Source organism: Chiloscyllium plagiosum, unplaced genomic scaffold (assembly GCF_037043375.1).
Source record: "Chiloscyllium plagiosum isolate Xiang-an unplaced genomic scaffold, Cpla_swu_hap1 HiC_scaffold_30, whole genome shotgun sequence".
Classification (NCBI taxonomy): Eukaryota; Metazoa; Chordata; class Chondrichthyes; order Orectolobiformes; family Hemiscylliidae; genus Chiloscyllium; species Chiloscyllium plagiosum.
The window spans coordinates 18,362,366-18,388,736 of record NW_028270168.1 but is presented as its reverse complement, the minus strand read 5'-3'; the positions used below and the strand labels follow the sequence as shown (position 1 = coordinate 18,388,736).

The 26,371-nt window shown below is 40.6% G+C and overlaps 1 protein-coding gene across 1 annotated transcript in view; it reads left to right on the top strand.

Moving 5' to 3' along the window:
* Nucleotides 1-24,941, top strand: part of cnksr1 (connector enhancer of kinase suppressor of Ras 1) — an 88,412-nt gene extending 63,471 nt beyond the window's left edge. The window contains exons 13-21 of the mRNA XM_043717490.2: nt 8,187-8,217; nt 10,115-10,287; nt 15,200-15,273; nt 16,385-16,456; nt 16,778-16,848; nt 17,887-17,966; nt 18,651-18,783; nt 21,236-21,423; nt 21,523-24,941. Of these exons, the coding sequence (XP_043573425.2) occupies nt 8,187-8,217; nt 10,115-10,287; nt 15,200-15,273; nt 16,385-16,456; nt 16,778-16,848; nt 17,887-17,966; nt 18,651-18,783; nt 21,236-21,423; nt 21,523-21,966 (1,266 nt within the window). The 3' untranslated portion in view covers nt 21,967-24,941. The remainder of the gene's footprint in view (nt 1-8,186; nt 8,218-10,114; nt 10,288-15,199; nt 15,274-16,384; nt 16,457-16,777; nt 16,849-17,886; nt 17,967-18,650; nt 18,784-21,235; nt 21,424-21,522) is intronic.
* The last annotated feature ends 1,430 nt before the right edge of the window (nt 24,942-26,371 follow it).

Sequence of the window (26,371 nt, the reverse complement as noted above, 5' to 3'; positions counted from 1 at the left end):
AATTTGTAATGCAGGGGACAGTATGTTCTTAAAGAAGGATACTGATTGTGAAACACTGGAAACAAAACTAAGGAAACAGGAAGCCTGGGAGTGTGTAATTCAAACAGGATATTGAGCAATAGATTCAGTATTGCTACCCATTCAGTTGCAAGTTCTCATGCACACATACCAAGTAAAATGTGAACTAAGTCCTGCTAATTTACTGTTAAAAGCTATTTGAACTAATTTTAACATTGCACTGGTGCTATTTTGTTTGTGATGTTCGCATTCCTCCACCTACCCTGGAGAAATCAGTAGTAGGAATCTGTACTTTCACAAAATGCAAGGTTATTGAATGATGTTGATTAAAGAGATTAGAAGTAAAATTATATCAAACCAAAGGGAGTTAATGATGAAATGTTGAATCTGAAGTTTGTAAGGGCAAGGTTTCTTGATGTAAAACCTAGGGTCAGTCACCAGAAGTCCAGTCCAAGGTTTCTGGGTAGTTGCCAGTTCTGTGGTATGAGGCAGGTGCCAAGCACTTCGGTAGCTTGTGGAAAGTTGTTGAACTCTCAGGTTTGAAGTTAAGTAAAGGTCGTGACAGTGTTAAGGTTCAGAGAATTGGTGCCAATCATCCCAACCACAACCCAGGATGGGTAGTAATCTTTGCTACTTGTGCTATTCCATCTAGACTTCTTCCTGTCTATACACTGTACTTGTTAAAGAAGTGAAATAACCTTAAAATCTGTGGTTTAACTGCTCTTCACTGTTTTGATGCATAGAATCATAGAGATTGACAGCACAAAAAGGCCCTTTAGCTAAGCACATCCACACCAGTCAAAAACAGCCACCTAACTTTTCCAAACCTCATTCTAGCACTTGGCCATACGCTTGTATGCTTTGGTATCACAAGTGCACATCTACAGTAAATACTTCTCAATAAAAGTTTCTGCCTCTACCATCCTTACTCGCAGTAAGTTCCAGATTCCCACCATGTTCTGAGTGAGAAATTTTCTCTTCCTCACACCTCTAAACCTCCTGTCTCTTACTCTAAATTTCTGATCAGTGATCCCTCGGTGAATGGGAAACATTTCTACCTGTCTGCCCTATCTATGCCCCTCATAATCTTAAACATTTTAATCATGTCCCTTGTCAATCTCCTCTGCTTGAAGGAAAACAACCCCAGTTTGTCCAATCTCTCTTCAAAACTGAAACTCTCCAACCAGGCAACATCCTGGTAAATCTCCTCTGCACCATCTCCAATGCTATTATAATCTCTCCTATAATGTAAATTATAGAACTTCACACAGCACTTTAGCTATAGCTTAACCAAAATTTTATACAGGTCCAGCTAAACCTCTCTATTCATAAACTCTATATCTTGACTAATAAAGGTAATTATATAATATGTCTCCTTCACCATTTTATCCATCCCTCCAGATACCTTCAGGGAGCGGTATACATGCACACCAAGGTCTCTCTGATCCTCAGTGCTTCCCAGGATGTTACTATTCACACTTATAGTGTTCCCTTGCTTTGTTTGTCCTGTCCAACTGCATTACCTCACATTTATCTGGTTGAATTCAATATGCCATTGATCAGTCCATTTGACGAGCTCATCTGTATCCCCTGTTTGGAAGGGTGTGGGGCAAGTGCAGGCAAATGGGACTAGTTTAGTTTGGGATTATGGTTGGCATGGACCGGTTACTGAAGGGTCTGTTTACATGTTGGATGACTCTATGTCCTCTTTTAATCTAAGGCTGTATTCCTTACTATTTACCGTGCCATGAATTTTTGTATCAAGTACAAACTGAGTGATGAACCTTCCACCATTCAAACCTACATAATTTATATAAGCCACAAACAGCAAGGACCCCAACATTACACCCTTTATGACCCCACTGGACACAGAAATTCAGTCAGAAAAACATCCCTCAACCATCAATCTCTGCTTTCTGCCACTCAGCCAACCGAGAATCCACTTTGCCAAATTTCCTTGGATCCCATGGGCTCTTGCCTTTACAATCAGTTTCCCATGCAGGACCTTATCAAAAGCCTTGCTACAGTCCAAGTAGGCTACATTAAAAGCATTAAATGCATCTATACACCCTGGTCACCTCTTTGAAAAATTCAATCCAGATGATCAGACATGACTCCTTAACAAAACCATGCTGACTGCTCTTAACTTCCCCCACCCTCTTCTCTGACCTATCACCTCCATCCCCACCCCCATTCACCTATTGTACTCTATGCTACTTTCTCCCCACCCCCACTCCCCTCTCATTTATCTCTCCACTCTGCAGGCACCCTGCCTCTATTCCTCATGAAGGGCTTTTGCCCGAAATGTTGATTTTCCTGCTTCTCGGATGCTGCCTGATGTGCTGTGCTTTTCCAGCACCACTCTAATCTAGACTCTGCTCTTAATTAAATGCTCTCTCTCAAGTGGAAATTAGTTCTGTACCTCAGAATTGTTTCTGATAGTTTCCCTACCACTGAGGTTAAACTGATTGGCCTGTAGCTTCTTGGTTTATCCCTTGCTCCCTTCTTGAATAACAGTACCACACTGGCTGTCTTACAGTCCTCCAGAACCACTCCAATGAATTGGAAATTTTTCCAAGCAGTTGCTTCCTTGCCTCACTCTATACCTGGGATACATTTCATCTGGCCCTGGATACTTATCTACTTTTAAGCTTGCCAGACCACTCAGAACCTCCTCTTTGTCAATGCTAATCTTATTAATTGTATCGCAGACCTTCTCTCTATATATCCATACCATCCCTTTCACTAGTGAACACCAACTCAGAAGTCTTTAATTAGAGCCCTACCTACATCCTCCAGCTCATGCACGAATTATTGACGTGGTCCTTAATGAATCCTTTTCTTTCACTCATAGAGTCATAGAGTCCTACAGCACGGAGACAGGCCCTGTGGCCCAAACTGCTCCATGCTGACCAAAATGTCCATCCACGCTAACCCCATTTCCCTGCATTTGGCCCATATCCTTCTAATCCTTTCATATCCATGTGTTTGTCCAAATACCGTTTAAATGTTGTTAATATACTCCCCTCAACCACTTCTGCTGGCAGCTCATTCCATATGCATATCACCCTCTGTATAAAAACGTTGCCTCTCAGGTTCTCTTTTAGTCTTTCCCCTGTAACCTTAAATTGATGCCCTCCAGTCCTTGATTCTCCAACTCATTATCCCTTTATGCTTAATGTACCTGTAAACAATTTAGGATTTTCTTTTTTAAAAAACTTCCAGTATTCTTTCGTATCTCATTTTAGCTGTCAAAGAGTCAAAGAGTCCTACAGCACGGAGACAGGCCATTAGGCCCAAACTGGTCCATGCTGACCAGAATGTCCATCCATGCTAACCCCATTTCCTTGCACTTGGCCTATATCCTTCTAATCTTTTCCTATCCAAGTATTTGTCCAAATTCCTTTTAGATGTTGTGAATATACAACCTCAACCACTTCCACTGTCTGCTCATTCTATATACGTATCACCCTCTGTGCAAAATATTGCACCTCAGATTCCCTTTTATTCTTTCCCCTCTTACCCTAAACTGATGCCTTCTAGTCATCAATTCCCCAACCCTGGGAAAAAGACTGAGTGCATTCACTCTTTTTATGCCTCTCATGATCTTGTACACCGACATAAAGTCCTCCATCAGTCTCCTCACTTAAGAAAAAAGTTCTAGCTTGTCCAACCTCTCCCCATAACACAGACCATTAGGTTCAGTCAACATCCTTATAAATTTCTTCTGCACTCTTTCATGTTTAATAACATCCTTCCTAAAATAAGTTGACTTAAACTGAACACAATACTGCAAGGGTGGCCTCACCAACATCCTGTATAACTGCAACATAACTTCCCAACTTCCATACTCGGTGCCCTAACTAATGAAGGCCAGTGTGCCAAAAGCCTTCTTCACTGCTCTGCCTATCTGTGACTCCACTTTCACAGAACTGTGAATCTGAACTCTAAGATCCCTCTGTTCCACTACACTCCTTAAGGCCATAACATTCACCATGAAATTCCTTCCTTGATTTGATTTTCCAAAATGCAGGACCTCCTACTTGTCTATATTAAACTCCATTTGCCATTTCTCAGCCCACTTCCCCAGCTGATCAAGTTCCTACTACAATTTCTGACAGCGATTTCCTCGCTGTCCATGATACTGCCTATTTTAATGTCATCAGCATACTTACTAATCATGCCTTGTACATTCTCATCCAAATCATTGATTATAGGTAACAAACAGCAATAGGCCCAGCACTGACCCCTGAGGCACTCCACTACCTACAGGCCTCCAGTCTGACAAGCATCCTTCCACTAATACCCTCTGCTTCCTACCATCAAGCCAGTTTTGTATCCAATTTTCCATGCGATCTAATGTTCCAGAGCAGCCTACTATATGAAACCACATCAAAGACCTTACAGAAATCTATATAGACTACGTCTACCGCACTGCCCTTTTCAACCTTTCTGATCACTTCATTAATGAACTCTAACAAAATTGTGAGCCATAACCTCCCACTCACAAAGCCATGCTGACTACTCTTAATCAAACCCTGTCTTTCCAAAAGCATGTATATCTTCTCTCTCAAAATCTTCTCAATGATTACAGGTGTTAAGCCTACTGGTCAAAGTTCCCAGGCCTTTCTTTGCAGCGCTTCTTGAATAATGACACAACGTTTGCTAACCTCCAGTCGACCAGGACCTTACCCATAGCTAACAATGATGCAGAAATATCAGAAAGGGCACCCACAATTTCTTCTCTAGCTTCTTACAGTGTTCTTGGATATATCCGGTCAGGACCGGGAGATTTATCCACCTTCATACATTCTAATACATCTAACACCTCCTCTACTGTGATATGGACTGTCCCCAAGATATCACTACTAGCTTCCCCTAGTTCCAAAGTCTTCATGTCTTTCTTCATGGTAAACACAGAGGCGACATATTCATTGAGAACCTTGCCCGTCTCCTGTGGTTCTACGTATACAGGTCCACTTTGGTCCTTTTGGAGCCCAATCCTCTCCCTCTAGTCATTCTTTTTCCTTTGATATACTTAAAGTGCCTCTTTGGATTCACCCTAATGTTCTCAGCCAAGGTTATCTCATGCCCCTTCTCATTCCACCCTTCTGATTTCCTTCTTCAGTAAACTCTTATCTTCCCTGTAGACCTCCAAGGAATACTCCCTTGATCCCAGCTGCCTTTACCTGAGCCACACCTCCTTTTTTCTGGTCAAAGCCTCAATATCTCTTGTCATCCAGGGTTCCCTATTCCTGCCAATCTTGCCCTTTACTCTCACAGGAACATTTAGACCTTGAACTCTAGCTATTTCACTTTTAGAGGCCTCCCACTTGCCAGAGGTCCCTTTGCCTGCAAACAAACACTCCACTCAACCCTGCAAGTTTGTGTCTAATTCCATCAAAATTTGCCTTCCCCAATTTAGAATTGGAACCTGTGGAACAGTTTTGTCCCTCTCCATAACTATTTTAAAATCAATAGAACTATAGTCACTGGTTCCAAAGTGCTTCCCCCACTGTCACCTCGAAGACCTGTCCTGCCCCATTTCCCAAGAGAAGGTCGTGTTTTACCCCTTCCCAAGTAGGACCCTTTTTATACTGCTTGAAGAAACTTTCCTGAATGCACATAACAAATTCCACCCCTCTAAGCCCATAACATTCACCATGAGATTCACCATGTTAGGAAAATTAAAATACCATACTATTACAACCCTATTGCTCCTGCAAGTCTCCCCAGTCTTCCTGCATATTTGTTCCTCTAATTCCCATTGACTATTTGGGGGCCCATAGTACAACCCCAATAACGTTACAATCCCCTTCTTATTTCTTAGCTCCATCCGCAAAGCCTCTCTGGATGATCCTGCAGTTATTTCATCTTTGATCTCTGCTGTGATGCTCACCTTAATCAAAAATACAACTACCCCTCCCCTCCTTCCACTATCTCTGTCCCACTAAAGCATCTGTACCCTGGCACATTAAGCTGCCGGTCCTGTCTTTTCTTAGCCATGTTTCTGTAATGGCTATAATATCCCAGTCCCACATACCTATCCATGCCCTGCGTTCATCAGCCTTACCTGAAATAAATGCAATTTAATCCAACAGGTATTCCTTGCTCCTTGTTCTGTTCCAGCCTGACCTGTCTCTTCAACTTACTATTTCTGATTACTCTATCTCCTTTGAGCTTTCCACTTGCCTTGCCGCTGTTGAGGATCCCACCCCCTGCCAATCTAGTTTAATCTCTTCTAATCTCCCTTTTATACATTCTATACTCCTCTAAAGCTTATACTGTTTGAACCCTCTGTATCTACTATAAGATTCCCTTTCTCTCTTAATTCAGTGCTGTACGTCCCTTGAATCCCCCACCACTCGAACCCAGTCATTCCTTTTCCTCCCTTCCTATGCAGCAGACTCACCCATGGTGCCATGAATTTGGCTCCCACTGCTTTTTCCTGCACAATAATCTCCCCAACAGTGTCCAAAATGATGTCTCTGTTAGAAAGGGGGATGGCCACAAGGGACTCCTGCAGTACCTGCCTTCCTCTATTCTGCCCAGTGGTCACTTATGCTCTTTCTGCCTGTTTAATCTCCACCTGCTGCATGACCTTTCACTGTGTAATCCACGACTCACTCAGCATTGTGGATGCTCCACAGTGAGTTACCTGCAGCTCCGGCTCTGAAATGTGGTTTGTCAAGAGCTGCAGCTAGACACACTTCTTTCACATGTGTTCACCATGGACATTTGAAGCTTCCTGTTATGACAAATCGTATAAGAGGAATATACCACAGATATATATCAGAATTCTGCTCCTTTAACTTCTTTTAAGCACAAATCCTTCTGGTCTTAGAAAATGGTTGTGTAAAAATATTGAAGAAGGGCTCATGCCCGAAACGTCGATTCTCCTGCTCCTTGGATGCTGCCTGACCTGCTGCGCTTTTCCAGCAACACATTTTCAGCTGTGTAAAAGTATTGTTAACTTACTTTCTACCACACTTGGCTTCATTATGCTCCTTTATTATTTCGCTATTTCCAGTTAATCCCTTCCTCCAAAAGAAGACACATTCTTTTCTAAAATTTCAGATCAAGAATACACAATTTTCCAGTGTTATCATTGTTTTGATTTGTTTTTCCAATCAGCGGACCCCTGAAGCTGCAGCTGTTAAACTGGCATTCCCTTCTCTGCTCAGTTGAAGCTGAAGAATAAAGCCTTACAAACTGTAAACCCTTAAAAAGGACCTTTCAAACTACAAACAACAAAAAAAAAGCTCTGATGAAGAGTCATCTAGACTTCAAACATTAGCTTGCTCTTTCTGTCTGTATATGCTATCTGAGCCGCTGTGACCTCCAGCATTTGTTGTTTTCAGCATAAAAAAACAACTTTTCTATGTACTGATTTCCCATGGTGGGCTGAATTTCCAGTAAGTCTCACTTACTTGGGCTGTGCCTTCTCCCAAGTGCTCATGCAAAGTGTAATCCAGTAGTGGTTATCACATTCACTTTGCATGCAAAAGGGCCTTGGTTCTAAATTGCTGGGGTCACAGTGAAAATCTGATTCCTGATTTCCCCCCCCGCCCCATTCAATATTTTCTCAAGGTAGTTTCTGAAAGGCCAAATTCTATTGCCCTCTGTCATGTTTCAGAATTATTAAGCAATATCAGAAGGCATTAATTATCATGACATTTGGAGCAGAGAAACCTGTTCCCATTGTAAAACTCCAGACCCATGAGCAGCTGATTCAGTCAACATTAGTAATGTAAATAAACCCAGTGACTCGTTCTTTCCAAGAGTCACTAACATTAACATGGACTCCCAAAGATGAATATGAGTGACACTGCAACTGTGGAAATGACAGGTTAACAAATCACAGTTATTGTTTTTAAGAGAGGAGCAAGAAAATTTAAACAGGGTGGCGAGGAAAGCAAGGACATGCAAGTCTGGTGAAATACCTTCTTGAAACACCATGCCTTGTGACTAACTGAGCAGCTTCTCACTGTGTTAATAGCCTTGTGAAGGAACCACTTCCCCAGTCTGCACATTTGAGACTAAGATAGATCAGTTCTGATTGGAGAGTCATTGCAGGGCATTGTGGGTTATTTCTTATTTGCCCAAGTCTTCTAACCATGGCTAGTGTTACTGTTTTCAAGTATTAACTATGCTTGTGCCTTTTTCAGGGGCAGTTACGGAACAGACGAAAGAAAAAAGGTGAGCGAAAATCCTACTGTCTGACGTCTTTATCGCCCATACTTTTAATCCCACTCCAGACAGAGCATCTGTAGCCCCAATCTCTGTCTGTCAGGCATCAAATTATACTGAATCAAAAAGTGTGGCAGTGGAAAAGCACAGCAAGTCCAGCAGCATCCGAGGAGCAGCAGAGTTGGCGTTTCAGGCATAAGCTCTTCATCAGGAATGTGGAGCGGGAAGGGGTCTGAGAGGTAAATAGATTGGTGGCGGTGGGGCTGGAGGAAGGTAGCTGGGAAGGCCATAAGTGGGTGCAGGTGGGGGATAATTGTGATAGATTGATGGGTAGGGTGGAGCAGATATGTGGGAAGGAAAGTGGACAGGTAGGAGACATCAAGAGGGCGGTGCCGGGTTGGAGGTTCGGATCTGGGATGAGGGTGGGGGGGGAGGGGAGATTTGGAAACTAGTGAAATTGATGTTGATTCCGTGTGGTTGAAGGGTCTCAAGGTTTTCCAGCACCACATTTTTGGCTCCAACTCTCCAGCATCTGCAGTCTTCACTTTCACCAAATTATAATGGATATGTGTATTTTTCCTTCTGGTATTGTGGACTGTTGAATATATGATATTTGGGGGCAGTTCAAGTAGGGTAAGGTGGAACTATGGAGGGATGTGATGATTAAAACTTAAGATTTAATGCGTTAGTGGATGAAGGGCTCAGGCCTGAAACGTTGATTTTCCTGCTCCTCGGACGCTGCCTGACCTGCTGTGCTTTTCCAGCAACACACACTCAACAGAGCTCTATTGTTGTTCAGTGGGGATGGAACTTGAAGGCTAAGTAGAAAATAATGAAGCAGAATTTTGGACAAGATTTAGCTGGTGGAATAATGGAGAACTTACTACTAATCCAGATGCTTTGACTAATGCAGTTAGTGAATTTGAATCAGTTTTTGAAAAATTAAATATTTAATAAAATTAATACAAAGATAATATTAATGGTTACCGTGAAGCCAATATTAATGGTTACCATGAAGCCACGAGTTTATTTTAAAAACTCAGCAGATTGACTAACAGTATCTGGGAAATGAAACCTGCTGCCCTTACTTAGTCTGGCCTATTTGTGACTACATACAGACAGGCAGCCACTGTAGGCCTCTAATGTTTGGCTGACTCTCATTTGCCCTCTGATCAGGCCTAACAAGCCACTAAGCAATGTCAAGTCATTTAAAAAGAATCATAAAATGGAATGGCCGACACAGCCATAATCTAGGCACTGGATTTGGATACCACAAAGAAATTCCACATCCAGTTGACCATGCAAAGTTCTCATTACTAACATTTTGGAATCGCCAAAGTAGGAGAGGTAGCCCACAGACCAATCAAGAGCCAGGGCCTAACTTTGATTTGATTACTAAAGATGACTATCACCCAATCTGGTCCATCTCTATGCTGTGGCCTGTACCTCATAATAGCCCTGGAAATCTTCAACACTGACTTTAGACCCCATGATGTCTCATTCTTATTCTAATCAAATTTTGGCAAGGAAAATAATGCTGATATTCAACCGTTATCCTCCCACAACTGATAAATCAGTATTTCTTCATGTTGGACACCACTTAGAAGAAGCAGCAAGTACAGCTACAGCACAGGAACTCTGGGGAAGAACTTCAATGTTCATCACCAAAAGAGGGTATACAGCACTACTACTAGTCAAATGTTGAAGAATACTGCTGCTAGATGGGGCTTGCAGCTGACGATGGGAGAACAAACACAAGAGAAGAACCTACCTCATCTTGTTCTTGCCAGTCTGTTTGTCCATTACAGTTGTGATGGGAATGACCATTCCACAGTCCTTAAGGAGACAAATTCCATTGTGTTACTCTTGAGTATATTCTTTGATGTTGTACGTTTCTCTGTGACAGGAGTAGCAACTGCTCTTAGTCGTAGACGGATATCATGCAGGGACCTCGGTATGGGCGAGTGTTATGGCTGGCTCTGGAAGAAGAAAGAACAATTTAGATTCATGTCACAAAAATGGAAACGCTGCTGGTTTGTGCTGAAGGGACCCAATCTATACTGGTACAACAGTGAGAATGTGAGTATGGAAGGGCAGGTACCTGTTGGGGAAGGTGTGAAAAGCTGCCTGAAAGCCTCATCTTTTTTAAAATCATTCCAGGGAATGTGGATGTTGCTGGCTGTCCTGTATTTATTGCCCATCTCTAGTTGCCCTTAGAGAGGATGATAGTAAGCTGCCTTCTTGAACACAGTCCATGTGCTGTAGGTAGACCCACAATGCTGTTAGGGAAGGAATGCAGGCTTCAACTCAGACTGGTGAAGAAATTCCAAAATTAGTCCAGGTGTTAAGGATGCTTACTCAAAGCCAGAAGGGACTGATATTATGCATCATGTCATTCAGTGCTGCTCTGCGATTTTAGCCTGAGGTCTGATTACACTAACAGTTACTAGTTCCTAGGGCTGAAGGAAGGCCCAGTTAGGTACGTTTTAAAACTGCTCCTCCAGAAACAAATCTCAGACCTCCTCTGTCCCATTCTTTCCCTGTTCTGTTCCCCTACCCAAGCTATGAAATATCTACCTTGTGCCAGGGACCATTCTTAAATGATCCAAAAAGAGCTGCCTGTGGCAAATAATAATATCAAGTAATTGTCTTCCCCAGCCATTTTAGTTGGGATGTTAGGCTCAGTTCAAAAAGTATGTCTATTTAATTTACTTTCTTACTAAATCACTGCAGTGACCTTTCTGAGCTGGTGTTTTAAACTATCTTACAATACGAGATAAAGCTGTCTGCTAATTTAAACCCGACACACGGAGAAGCTCACCTCGCGCTGTAATCTGTTAAATTTCAAGAGGCAAAGAACTATCCCAGAGGTCACTATTTAAAGTAAAAATGAACAATTTTATTTCTTAACAACTATTTACAACTTATTTCTCTTAAACCTGTTTTTACCTCCCCACTGTACAATTCTGGTCTGATTTTTAAAAAAATCCCGATTAAGATTTACAAGAAAAACAATCACATTTCAAAACCAGGCAGCTCTGTTGATTTTCCTTTGTAGATTTTCTTCTGTAGTCTTTTCTTTAGTATTCTGCTTCATAGGTCTTTTATATGAACAGGTACCTTTCAGAGAGCTATTTAGCTGGCAGTTTATACTTGTTGGTTTTCTTGGCAGTTCTCCCTCGAACTAGATTAGATTAGATTACTTAACTGTTCAAAATGTCCAATTTTATACCCTGAAACATTGGATCGTTTCATTGATTTGATGTTGTCAAAATACTAAAGTCAAATTTTATGGGATTTTGGTATCTGGGTCATAATTTAAACTGATGGCTGAATTTGAATTTGTTTTTGTATCATGGCAACATAGCTCCAGCTATTTGTTTCACCTACTGTTACATTTTAAAATCTTTGTGCCAGCCAGAAATTTCAGCTTCCTTAAAAGTACAGTATACGTCTACAACTTGATAACAACTACAATACCTGTGATTGTGAACAATTGGGCATTCGTGAGGTACAATGTCGCCATCAACATCAAAATTGTATGTAACCACCACCTGTAAAATCATGGCCCAGCATAATCCCCATTCTATCATAGCCATTAACCCTGGTTCAATGAAGAGTGCAAGCAACATGCCAGGAGCAACACCAGGCATATCTAAAAGTTAGGTGACAGCCTGGTGAAGCAACACAAGGCTACTTGCATGCTAAACAAATGGTATTAGTATACAATAGATTAGGCAAAGCAATTCTACAACCAACAGATCAGATCTAAATTTTGCAGTCCTACCAAATCCAGTTGTGAATGGTGATGGAAAAGTTAAATAATTAACAGAAGTTATGGCTTAGTTATGGCTTCATAACTATCTCCATCCTCGATAATGGCGGAGGAGCCAGCTCATGAGTGCAAAGGACAAGACTGTTGCATTTGCATTTATCTTTAGCCAGAAGTGCCAATTGGATGATTCATCTTAGTTTCCTCCTGAAGTCTCCAAAATCATAGATATCTGTCTTCAACTAATTTGATTCACTTCTTATGATCTCAAGAGACAGTTGAAGACACATTTGTACTGCAAAGGCTAAGAGTCCTACCAAAATTCCAGTAATAGTAGTGAAGATTTGTGCTCTAGAACAAGCCACACCCTAAAGCCAAGCTGTTCCAGTACAGCTACAACACGGCATTTACCAGCAAGGTAGAAAATTGTTCAGGTTTGTCCAGGCAAAAAAGGACAAAGTAAACTTAGCCAATTGCCAACAAAATCAGAAATCGCTGGAAAAACTCAGCAGGTCTGACAACATCTGTTTCAGGTCCAGTGTCCCCTCAGTTCTGAAGAAGAATCACTGGACACACTGGATCAGCACTGATTTTGTTCAGCAACTGCCTGCTCCCTCATGCACAGTTTGGGTTCTGATATGGCCACTTAGTTCCTGACCTCATTACAGGCTTGGTCCAACATTGAACTCCATAGTGAGATGAGTGACTGTTGTTGACCTCAAGGCTGCATATATCTGGGTAGGTTAGTGACGAGTCCTCGCAAAACTGGAATTAATGCCAACATGGGGGAAAGTCTCTGTTACTTGGAGACAATCTTAGCAAAAAGGAAGATGGTTGTGGGAGGTCAGTCATCACCTTCTCAACATCAGTAAAGGAGTTTCTGAGGGCAGTATCCGAGGCTCTACTATTTTTATCTACTCCATCGATGATCTTCCTTCCATCATGAGGTTGAAGTGGGAATGTCTGCTGATAATTGCGTAATGTTCAGCATCATTCTGATTCTTCAGTCACGGAAACAGCCTCTGTTCCTATGTTCTAAATCTTAGATAAGGTACAGTCAGCATAGTCTCAAAGGACAATAGGGCTGCTGTCTCATCAGAGAGATAACTATTGGTGATTTAACCTGAGGGTCACTCTCAGGTAATGGAAGAGGCTGATCTTCATGGTAACCTCAGATGGTGCAGGCATTGAACCCATGCTGTTTCTGCAGCTCTGCTTTGCAAACCAGCTGTTCAGGCAACTGAGAGTTAACCGAACCTTAGTTCTGGATAACATCCAGGCTTGAGTTGAGAAGTGGCAAGTAACATTCACACCAAACAAGTGCGAGCTTATGTCTTTGAGAAGAGAGTGAAGCCAACCATCACCCTTTGATATTCAATGGCATTACCATCACTAAATCTCCACTGTCAACATCCTAGGGTTTACTAATAACCAGAAACTGAACTGGATTAACCAGACACCTACTGTGATCATAAGAGCAGGTCAGAGGCTTGAAATTCTGCAGTGAGTAGCTTATTTCTTGGCTCCCCAAAGCTTGTTCACAATTTATATGGTACAAGTCAAGAGTGTAAAAGAATATTCTTCACTAGCTTGGATAGATGCAGCTCAAACATTCAAGAAGCTCAACACCATTCAGGACAAAGCAGCCCACTTGCTTGGCACCACTTCCGTAATCTTCCACATATGCTCCTTTCACCACTCGTAAACAATTTACAAGATGCACTGCAGTAACCCCCTCAGGGACATAGGAACAGAAGAAGACCATTCAGCCCCTCATGCCTGTTCCACATTCAACATTCATAGCTGATTTGTGGTCTAACTCCATATACCTGCCCTTAGCCTATATTCCTTAATACCGTTTGCTTTAACAAAAAATTATTGCTCAGATTTAAACTGATCCTGCCATTCACTCTCAATTGTGGAAGAGAGTTCCAAACATTTACCACTCTTAGTGTAGAAGTGCTTCCCAACATCCCTCCTGAATGGTCCAGCCCTAATTTTCAAAGTATGCCCCCTAATTCTAGTATCCTGAACCAGTGGAAATAGTTTACCTTTATCAACCTTGTCTTTTCCAGTTAAAACTTCAATCAGATCACCTCTTTACCTTCTAAATTCCAGAGAAAACGGGCCTAATTTGTGTAATCTCTCCTCATAATTTAACCCATGAAGCCGAACATCTTCCAAACCCGCAACCTTGACCATATAAAGGGTAAGAGATGCATAGGAACACAATCGCCATCACAATCGCAAGTTGCCATCAAAACCACACACCATGTGACATAGAACAATATTGCTGTTCCTTCACTGTTGCTGAGTCAGATTCCTGTAACTTCCTCCTTAACAGCACTACAGGGTGTGATTCAGGAAGGCAGCTCCAACACCCCCTCAAAAAGAATAAGGGATAGTAATAAACAATGGACAAGCCAGCAATGCCCACATCCTGTGAATATTTTGTAAAAACTGTATCTGTGGGCTGGGGGGAGCTCTGGATGAAATCATGTTTACACTGCAGATGAGGCTGCTCTCCTGAATTTCTTTTCTTCAGCACTGTTTGGGATGGAGCAATTCAAGATCAAATTAAGAAATAGATTCAACAAGCACTAATCCATGAATGTGAAAAATGAATAACGTGATGATCACTTTTAGCATCTCTGTTGTAAATTTCAGTGATTAGTATGGCCAGTGTCCGTTGACTATTCCCACAACTCTCACTCCCGAACTCCCGGCATCCATTCATTAACGTTTGACTGGCATTTCAAGATCACTGTAGTTATTGGCCACACATTACAGGAGTTGTTTCATACCCTGGTGCAGTTTGTATGTCAGTAAATAGTGCTACTCATTCCCATTCCATTAGGAATTGAGTTCCCTGACGTCTTCCTGTTTCTATTCCTTTCTTCACTGACCAGCTATAATTGAGACTGGAATTCTAATGAAGTCCATTCTCAATTAGTTGGTATAGAGGATGAATGATTTCTTTCTTTTTGCACTGAGATCAGAGTCCATGTTTTGCTGGGATGGGATGGAGAGGGGGAAATGTTTTCATCGGTTTGGTGTGGTGTTTTTTGTTCTGGCAGTAAAAAAAAATTAGATGTTGCATGTTTAAAAGGATCAGAGGAAGATCGGTTGGCTGAATTGTAAGACTGAAAAGAAAGGGGTGAAACAAATTCAAGTAAATTAATGCATGTTTCTGAATAACTTGTTTGTGGTTCCTGATAGGATGAGAAAGCCGAGGGATTAATCAAATTGATTTCGTACTCTGTGGAGGCAGCTGGAGAGCACAAGAGAAAATTGTAAGTGTCTGAAACCCTCTTCCCTTTTTACGTTGTGCACATGAGTGAATGTAAGTTGTAAGTGGTGTGATCCAGTGGTCAGAGGAATAATGCTCCCCATACATTGGTACGAATTTGGCTAACAGACTGCATGATAGTTGTCTTGACTAAGGAGAAGTGACAAGGGCAACAGAATTATCTAGAATTGGGGAGGGGCTGTGTACATTCTTCACCAAAGTAGCTATAATGTCAATGACTGCTGATACCATCGTGTCAGAGATCTTTGAAAACTGATAGGGGGTGCTTCGCTCCATGATTTGTATGAAATCATTGACTGATAGTTTAGAAGTTTCTTTCAAAATCTAGACAGTAGCATTCAATGTCATAAAGATGCTGAAATATGGGGAAGTTTGGATTGGCCTGAATCTTCTTGGATTCCAGAATTTAGTTCCTGCCCTATTTTCCTCCTCAGAAGTGCAGAAAGTATTCTTATAACTGATAGATCAATGACTCCCAATGTGGCACCAAGTCATGCAGAGCAGATACCTAGCCTGTGCTCATCTCAACCAGCAGATTGATTTCAATATCACTGCGGTAGATACAGAAAAGAATAATCAGCTACGATCTCTATTACTGATCCACATACAGTGGCTCCTGCAACATTGGAAAACAACCATTTAATCTACCTTGCTACTGCTGGCACTTTGAAAGAGGTAACTATTTACTCCCATTCTTCTGATTTCTCTCCTTCGCCCTGAAAATTTCTCCTTTTTAAGCATTTATCCAGATTATCATAACTCCTTGATAAAACAAAATCTATATTCCTTTCTGAAATGTTTCCATTTATCTTAAATTTGCTTTTCTCTCTGGTTACTAATGCTTCCTTTTTGCTGCAGTGAAATCTATTTATACTTTTAACCATCCCTGTTCTGATTCTAATCTCTTCACAATTTCTCATTCTAATTCTGATCAATCTTCTCTGCACACTCTTCAAAATTCGCTAAGTCAAGAGGGGAGTGAACGCAATATGATTGTGGAGGTTGAAGAGTCATAGAGAGCTGGTATGATGATGGCAGGAGATCAGCCTGTCTGTTTTAATTTTTAGTCAAACTGTCTTCATCTCTTTCTACAGTGTATTCCAGCTTTGTCACCAAAAGTTCAAGTCCTTTGTCTTTTCAGCAGACAATGTGGATGAAATGAGGAAGTAAGTAGTGCTCTTGATATAGCTAAAGTGGTATTATTGTAAACTCTTAACATTGTATGTCATGTACTAAAAGAAGACTAAATTGAACATACAGAGTGGGAAATACTCATCCTATCTCCTGTAATATAATAAACCTGCCTAGAGTTTTTGCCCTTGATATGTGGCTGGAGATGGCTTCTTGCAGCCCTGTATTCTACGAAACAATATCTCATGTTAGTGCTGACACACCATAGTTCAGCGATGACCACATCCCTTGCTGTGCTTTTTTTGCTCAGTGCAGTGGGTGGTGCCTTTACCCCTAACTCTGTTCTTTATATACAGGTGGATTAACAGTCTCATCAGTGCCATTCAAAAGTACAAAACTGAAAAATCCTCTGAAAACAAAGAGGAAGGTAAGAAGCTCTAGGCAGAAAAATTTCCAGAGAGTTCCTACCCCAGCTCTGAATAAATAAAATGTGTGTGTTGAATGTAGCAGGAACTGGGGCCCAGCAATTGTTGCACAATTCTTTAATGATTCAGAGATATTGGTTCATTTCAGAAGCAAATATCCACTGGAAAAGGAAACCTCTTTGAATTTATATTTGATTAGATAGTGCATTCAATACTGTGTATTCAATTACAGACATTCAAATTGTGCGATAACAATAAATAAGATAAATAAATAAAACTTTGAATAGATACTTTGCTTGATACTGAAACATGGACAGGTTCCCAGGTTCTTATCGAGTTCACTGTAGTGTCAACATACATAAAGTGCTCAAGTCCCAGGAGTGGAGCTTAAACCCATGACTTTGTAATTCAGAAATCCGATTGCGACCCATTAACCAACCCTAAAACTAACTATCTTTTCCAGGCATGTTTATTTATACAATTTGGCAATACAGATCAGTGCAGACCCACAGATAAATTGTTCTCTATCCTTCCCACCCACAATACCCAACCTTTTGCTGATGTTACTGACTTTCACTGAAGTCTAGATTCCATATGCTATGGATACTTTCTCCAGTATCTCACCCAAGTGACCACTGTCTGTGAGCCAACAGTGTGAACTTTGGGAGTTGATTGGATTTAGAATCTTACCTTTAGCTAATCACTTCTCTAGCAAGAATCTTTAATTCAGAATTTGCTGAGAATTTCCTAGTCTGTTTGGCCAGCTCCTTATTGAATATACTGAGCCACTGGAGGTCTACTAGAAATGATAGAATCAATCTTTGCTTTATCTTAGATAAGGTTAGATCAAGGTTAATGTTCTCATGGGGACTGGAGATAAAATGTATATTCTTTGTTGTAATACATATTGCTGCCAAAGGAGGGGGATGTAATACCATCTATGTTGAGTGTAGCTCCATTGCACTCCTAAGCTTGTATTTAAAAAATGACCTTGTGTTTGATTTTGCTTTTGTTAAACCTGATTACCTGTTTTGCTACAGACTGCTGGAGTGAGACAGAGACTGAAGAATGTGATGATTCTCCAGAAATATCTGGCACTCCTCGATCCAAATCCTACCTTGTAAGTACACTCAGAGTTTAAGTGGTTAGAAAATAGGCAAAGAAAACATTCAACACTTCAATGTGAGCTGAAAGAAGGACAGGATCAAGAATACTAGAGCTGATACCAGCTGGTGTAAAAGATGCTGTGGGGCAGTGGCTTGCAGGGATTAGGTAGTATCTGACTTAGGTAATATCAATGCAATGCACTGTCCACTGGATGAAATCCAGTCTCTTTCTGATCTGACTAGTCAATACGTCATAGTCTCTGCCCTCTTCTCTTTTCCCCACTCCCATTATTCCCTTGAATGTTCTGAAAGTTGTTATTCCCTATCAGGGTAGTGTTCGGTAGGTACCAATTCCTCCCCGAGACCTTGGTCTTGTAATCAATCTCCATGTATGACAATATATTGAGAGTATTGATAGAATATTCAAAAACAGACCTAATGTTTAGCATTACCTGATGTTCATACATGGGGAATATTTGATGATGGTCATGATTTGCTGCTTAACCTGCCTTTACAAAGGGATAACAGAGGGAAGGAGTAGAAAAAAGGAAGAAGGGAAGCAGAGGATAGATGGAAGGAATTAGTTGTTAGAGATTTGAAAATGCTTAATTCATCAACAATAACATTCTTTCATGAGTATTTAGTCAAATCAGTAGCTAATAATTGTCACAACGAATCATGCCTCCATTTGTTTGTAGAAGAGCAATGATCTTTCGCCTATAGAACGATTCAGACATTCATCAGGTAACTATGGACAAGTTGGATGCAGTGGAGACACTGGCCGTCTTAGTGCGCCATCCAGCCCCAGTAAGGAGAGAAAGCCTTTTCCAGGTAGGAACAATTGGACAAATTCTCAAAGCTGCTGATAGAATGTGTCTTTCAAGAAAATCTCATCTCTTCAAGATAATCTCTAGAAGAGTCTACTTGCCTTCATCCACTTTCCATATCTCATATTGCATGGATTTTTTCACTGACAAATTAAACATTTTCCATTCCTCATCAATCAATTCCTCCCTTGCATTCTATCTCATTCCTTGCCTCTGTACCTCAGGGTCAGTGCCACTGTTTCTATCTTCTAACCCTTCACACAAATGATGATATGAGCTTCTGGTTCAACTTTGAAAACAGATACAACAGGGGGATCTATCTTGCAAAGTTTCCAAATGTGTCATATCCAGAAAAGTAAGACAAGTCCAATTTAGTCATCTACCATCCCATCAGCTTCCTCATAAACCTCAGCAAAGTGATGGTAGGAGTCATCAACAACATTGTTAAGTGGCACTTATGCACAAGTAGTATGCTCACAAGAGCTTCCTTTGGATTCAATGAGGCAGACTCAGCTCCAGAACTCATTACAATCTTCCTCCAGATATGGAAAAAAGACGTGGATCGTAGAGGCTAAAGTGACTTCCCTTAACATTTTGGCAGTATTTGACCGAATTTGAAAACAAGGAATCAGTAAAATTGAAGTTGATGTAAATCTGAGAGAAACCACTTCACTATTTAGAGTCATACCTAACACAAAGAAAGATAGTTCCAGTGTTGTAAACACAGTGATCTTCATAAACTTACCCAATGAGATTTTTTCCATAATAACATCAGAAATGGGGATGTTCACTAACAGTTACAAAGTGGCACAGTTGTGTTCATAATTCCCTGGCTAATGAAGCAGTTTGTACACATGTGCAGCAAACTTGGACATCATCCATGTTTGGGCTGATAACTGTTGAGTACCATTTGCCCCACTCAAGTGTTAGGCAATGACCATCTCAAAAAGAGAGTCTAACAACTTCCTCTGTTATTAAATTACATTATCAACAATGAAACCTTTACTATCAATATCTTAGGGGTCATTATTGCCAGCAATATAGTAACCAGCTACATAAATACTATGACCTATAAAGCAGTTTGGATGCTTAGTATTCTGCAATAAATGACTCATCTCCTGTTTCCCCAAAACCTTAACACCACCTACAAAAGAATAAGTCAGGAATGTGATGGAATACTATACACTTGCCTGAATAAATGGAACTCTAACAATTCCTGAAGCTCAACACTGCCAGTACATTTGAGGCACCAAATTCACCACTTTAATGACTCAATCCTCCCAACGCCAGCACAATGTGGCTACAGAAACCTGTTAAATCTTTTTAACAGCAACTCCCAAACACACTACCACTTAGAAGGACAAGGTTAACAGGTAGATTGGAATATCATCTCAAAGCTCCCCTGCAAGTTAAATAACTGCCCTTCCTAGGAAATATATTGCTGTTTCTTTATTGTTGCTGGATCAAATACCTGAAACAACTATGGGAGTACCCTCACAGACAATATCGAAAGCATTTCATCATTTCTTTCATGGGCAATTCAGGATGGATAATAAATGCTGACCTTAACAGCAAAGCTCACCTCCCATGAGTGACTAAAGAGAAACATCCACTCCCATCATCCAACAGTGGGACTACCACCACTTGATTCCACTCTTATTGATCTAAACGGAGCCAGGACCCAAGCAAAATTGATCCTTTTTTGTTTCCTGTTTATTGTCCCTGGAACCACCTTATGCCCCCACCAACACCAATATCTATCCACAACCCTTCCTTTTCCTATGACCTGCTGCTCTGCACAAAGAGAGGATTGCATTGAGCTGTTATTGCTGTCCGAGTATTGTTAAATCATTTCCTAGCATTCATTGTTTACATGTACAGATGGGAAATAAGCTTAGGTGAGGTTCATGTAAATGGTCACCACCTATTGAAGTGGACCCCAATATTAGCACATTGGGGGATGTGGGAAAAATCTATTTACCAGGACAAGGACAATTTTGACAGGACTACTGCTTGTTGAGTGTGGACCAATTCCAGAGCAGCTTCAGTGGAAGCTTTGCACTGAATTTACCATAGATGTCTGTCTCCCCAAGATCACTAATTTCTGCTACTTTCAATTTTGTAGTTCACACTTAAAAAATATTCCACATGATTAATTAAGGTTTAGTTTCTTCTAATAGTGACTGATCAACTTATTGGAATTTTGCTCATTTTGAATTCATTCAAGGCAGCCATAAGTCAGTTATTGATCTCATGTTAATAACATATTTGGGTTTTCCAGGAATATGGTAGTCCATTCATAGGGATCAATTTTGATAAAGTGGTTTATTTTAAATAAAAGCCCCAAAAGCATTTCAAGGACCTTGTCTTTCCTGTCTATACAACTGTTAGGAAACAGAAGATTTTTCAGTGTTTGCTATGGGAGCTTACTGATGTTTCTGCCCATCTGTTTTTAGAACCTGGTCAAAGTTCAAATGATGAACTGGAGACATTAATAAGAGTCTTGCAGCGGGAAGGTGTGTCACTGATCGGCAAGGAGCAGCCCTTTCGGAAAGATTATCATTGGTCATTTATCAGACGAAACAAGAATCCCATCATCAATGAGAAAGCACATTATCTGAGAACACTGCAGAGCACACTGAAGGCATGTGATTAGAATAATACCATTGTGTGGTTTGTCTGCATTGTGATATTTGAAATTTGTTATAGCAATCACTAACTCTTATTATTTGGATACTTTCAGGCAAAGATGGTAGATTTACAAGCCATTAATAAGATCCTGCAGGATCCGAATTTAACAGCGGAAAAGTTCCGAATATGGAAAGAGGAAAATCAGGAGCTACTGGCAGACATCCCAAAGGTTGAGCAGCTTGCAACTGAAGGATGGAAAGAGAGGGCCAAGCAGTCAGCTCCTGAACCAGGAGCAATTATGACAGAAATGGGAATGAGCGCCTCAGGAAATCCTTTGTCTTGTTTCGATATGGAACCAATATCAGCAGAAATCTCAACATCCATGTCTGATGTGGAATTGGGGAACAGAAAAGGAGATGGTGCATCTGTACAATTGGGAATTGGAGAAGACAGTTACATAGAAGAGTTGAATTGCCATCTCGAATCCAGCACAGACAGGAATCCAAACTGCCCCAAATCATCTAACAGCTCAAGAGCTGAACTGTGGCAGCCTTAAGATCAATAAAAAATGAGAGAAATGAACCCCATGTATGAGTATGGAGCTAAGCATTACTTATTCAGAAGTCATTGCCCTGATGAACAAATTTGGCAAGCTCCCAGTACAAATGTTCCTGGGTCTCTTAAGAGTGCAGTCGACTATTTCACTGAAAATATCCTTATTAAGCATGACCCTATACAGAGGAACCTCCATTATCCGGCATTCGATTATCCGAATATCTAATTATCCGGCAAGATCGCAATATCCCAATGCTTGGCTAAACTATGTAATCCAGCATTCAATTATCTGGAATTCAATTAACCGAACGAAATATTCCCCACTTGTGTCCTTCGGATAATTGAGGTTCCTCTGTATTCACTTGATATTCACGTGCAGTTTCAGTGCAATCTGCTAGATTGTGATTAGAAAAGGATGCTGTGCCTGATTTTCCTGTCCTTTTATCTTATTGCTAACTAAGGGTGGCACAGTGGCTCAGTGGCTAGCACTGCTGCCTCACAATGTAGGGACCTGGATTCAATTCCAGCCTCAGGTGACTGTTTGTGTGGAGTTTGCACATTCTCCCAGTATCTGCATGGGTTTCAGATACTTCAGTTCCGTTCCAGTCCAACGATGTGCAGGTTGGGTGGATTGGCTATGCTAAATTGCCCATAGTGTCCAGGGATGTGCAGGCTAGATGGTTTAGCAGTGAAATGTAGGGTTATGAGGATAAGGTGGGGTGCTCTTCAGAGGGTCAATAGACTCAATGAGTTGAATAACCTGCTTCCACACTGTTGTGATTCTATCCTTGATACTGAGTCCAATAGTAGCATACTTGAAACTAAACCAGGTGAGACCAGCTAACATAAGAGAACGGTTGTCAAATATTGTATTTTCTTCCCTGCTAGGAAGATTCATGTAGCTAGGCATTTCCCACACTTGTCAGAAAATATTTGCCTCTAAAGACTATGCTTCACTACTCTACTCTTTAAAAAATTGCTTTGAACCTTTAAATTCTCCTAAACTTTATGCTGAAGATATTCTGTTTGGTGCCATTCCTGTTTAATTCTGCAACTTCTTATTCTCTCTCCTTCCTCATTCCATAAAGAAACAATTCACTCTGATAAAAAGGGTGTAGAGGCATTGGAGAAGGTGTGGAATAGATAAACAAGGAAACAAATTGGTGAGTTTACATATAGAGAAAGGATTAACAGGCTGCGTCTATTGTCTCAAAAAAAAGGTGAGCAGTGACCTAATTCTGTTGCTGCTGTTTGTAACTACTCCTGTCAGGAGATCTATCATGGTATGCCTCACTTACTCTGTGCTAGCTTCGCTCATCTATTGCAGCTTGTCAGCAATCACTCTGACATCTATCATTTCTGCTGCCTTCTCCACTTTGCCTTCTGGAGGAGATTGTTTCAGTTCTAAATATATAGCTGAAATACTGACATTTTCTTGTCTGGATGTCATTCCTAAGAGTTTTCTTTGCTCTTTCAATTTCATACATCTCATTTGTCTTTGGTCTGACTGTGGAATTTTTAGCGTTCATCCTGGCATCCATATTTCAAGGGCCTCCATGTTCTTCAACAAATCTTTATATGATTGTCCATGTTTCTGAGGCAGATAGAAGAGTGGATACAGTATATCTTGAGCTTTCCTGTTAACACATCCTTGCAATCACTTTGGTGATCTCTAATTCAACATATACTGCCATCTTCAGTTATTATTTGTCCTAAAGAGACAAACTTATCTACTTGTTACAGAATGACACTGTTTACTTCAATCTCCACTCTACTTTTTCTCATGTATTCCGTTGTACTATCACTTTGTCTTTTTGGTATGCATACTTGATCCCTTTTCTAAACTCCTGTAATTTCTGTTATCGCTTCTAATTCTGTTTCTCTGGAGGCTTTTCGAAGTTCTGTTGTTGCTTCATGTACACCTGGAACCTTTCCTGTATTCACTGATTTCAAAGCATTCTTTACTTTTTGATACTATAATGTTTTGTCCATTGTTGCCTCTGTACTTTGAGAACTCCCTGAACTTGGATCATTGTGCATATAAATGTATAAGTGCTGTCCACCTTTTTGGTGACCTAACAGAGGTTCTTTAAATTTTTTTAAATTACACCAAGTTTTAGATAGCATTTTTACAAAGGGAATGTTTCCCCTTAGCAGGAAGAGCATAATTGAATACAAGGTAGTCACTAAGAAATTCAAAAATAATGCTGATGAAACTTAGAGTGTGGATTTTTCCACCACGATTGAAAAGAATAGTATAGTATTTAAGGGGTCACTAGAAAAGCATATAAAGGAGAAGGGAATACTGCTTACTATGATAGATTTTAGATAATGGGAAATGGATGGCAAAAATTGAGCATGACGATGGCATAGACTGGTTGGGCCAAATTGCCTGTTTCTGTGCCACATATCCCAGGTAATCCTATTACGTACAGTTTCATGGGCAGCAGTAGTCTCTTGCTGCTTTCCTGCATGAGTCTGGCTGTGAATCAGTCTTGAGTATGTGTCAAATCATAAAAAGGATTGGAGAATACTTTGGAGATTAGTGACTGGCTAACTCCTGATTACAGTTAGATACACTATACAAAACAAAATATTATAATGGTCAAGGTATCCAGAACTTAAATGTTCAAAACATGGCATGGCAGTTATGAAGTTAACCTCAGTAAATCGGACATTGAATTGCGTTCACAAATAACATTCAGAGAAGGGATCTTTCTGTCATTAGCCCAGATGCTCATACTATGGGTTGACTCTCAATACCCTCCAAAGCAAAACAGTTAGCCATCTTTTCAGGACAAATGGTTATAGTCAATGAATGCTCCTCATCTATATTACTCAGAAATGTTAATCTATTGACTTTGAGTGATTTGATAATACAAAATAGTTGCTACCGGAAAATAATTTAACTTTATGCAGTGTTTATTTTACTTTAATAAACCTGAAAATATTTTAAAAATAGCCTACCTTGTTTCCTTCTGGTTCTCAACCTTAAGGGGATTGAGTGTTCAGTCTCTGGATTGAACACTGGAGTGTGCAATGCAGTATGTACATTGTAGGACAAAAACCTTTTGACAATTTTGTGCATAACATTCAACCAACATGTCTTGGGAAATTAAAGAAGAAGAAATTCTTCATTAGTTTTATTAAAACTTTAACTTGCAAAGCCAAATGAAAACCAATGCTATCAAAATAAACAACAGAAATAATGCAGACCTGAGAGTTATGAATATTTTAGCTTTTGAAGACTAAACTTTGGATTAAATGTGAAGCATAGTGTTCCAATAACATCAACATCTTTTTCTAGAAAACTGAGTGGTACAGTGGCTCAGTGGTTAGCACTGCTGCTTCACAACACCAGGGACCTGGGTTCGATTTCAGCCTTGGTTGACTGTATGGAGTTTGCACATTCTCCCTGTGTTTTGTGGGTTTCCTCCCACAGTCCAAAGATATTCATAAGACATAGGAGCTGAAGTTAGGCCATTCAGCCCATTGTGTCCTCTCTGCCATTCAATCACGACTGATAAATTTCTCAATCCCATTCTCCCGCTTTCTCCCCGTAACCTTTGATCCCCTTGACAATCAAGAACCTATCTATCTCAGTCTTAAATACACTCAGTGACTTGACCTCCACAGCATTCTGTGGCTATAAATTACGTAGATTTACCATTCTCTGGCTGAAGAAGTTTCTCCTTATTTCCATTCTAAAAGGTCTTCCCTTTACTCTAAGGCTGTGCCCTCGGGTCCTAGCCTCTCCTGCTAATCTTCCCAGCATCCACTCTGTCCAGTAGTATTCTGTAAGTTTCAATTAGATCTCCCCTCATCCTTCTAAACTCCATCAAGAGTCTAGACCCAGAGTCTCCATCTGGACCCAGAATCCTCAAACATTCCTCATTTATTAAGCTTACCCATGACTGAGTTAAGCGAATTGGTCTGTAATTTTCTGTCTTTTGCTTTATTCCCTTCTTAAATAAAGGTGTCACATTTCTGTGACCATTCTCGTGAATCTCCTCTGAACATGCTCCAGGGTCAGTACATCCTTCCTGCACACAATACTCTAAATGTGGCCTGGCCAGAGCCTTATAGACCCTCAGAAGCACAAACCCTGCTTTTATATTGAAGTACTCTCAAAATGAATTCCTTCATTGCATTTGCCTACTGATTCAATCTGCAAGTTTACCGTGAGAGAATCCTGGACTAGAACTTACAAGTCTCTTTGCATTTCAGACTTCTGAATTTTCTCCTCATTTAGAAAATAGTCTATGCCTCTATTCTTCCTAACAAAGTGCATGGCCTCACATTTTACCATGTTTTACTCCATCTGCCACTCCTTTGCCCACTGTCCTAACCTGCCTAAATCCTCTGTAGCCTCCCCACTTCCTCAATGCAACCTGTCCCTCTACCTA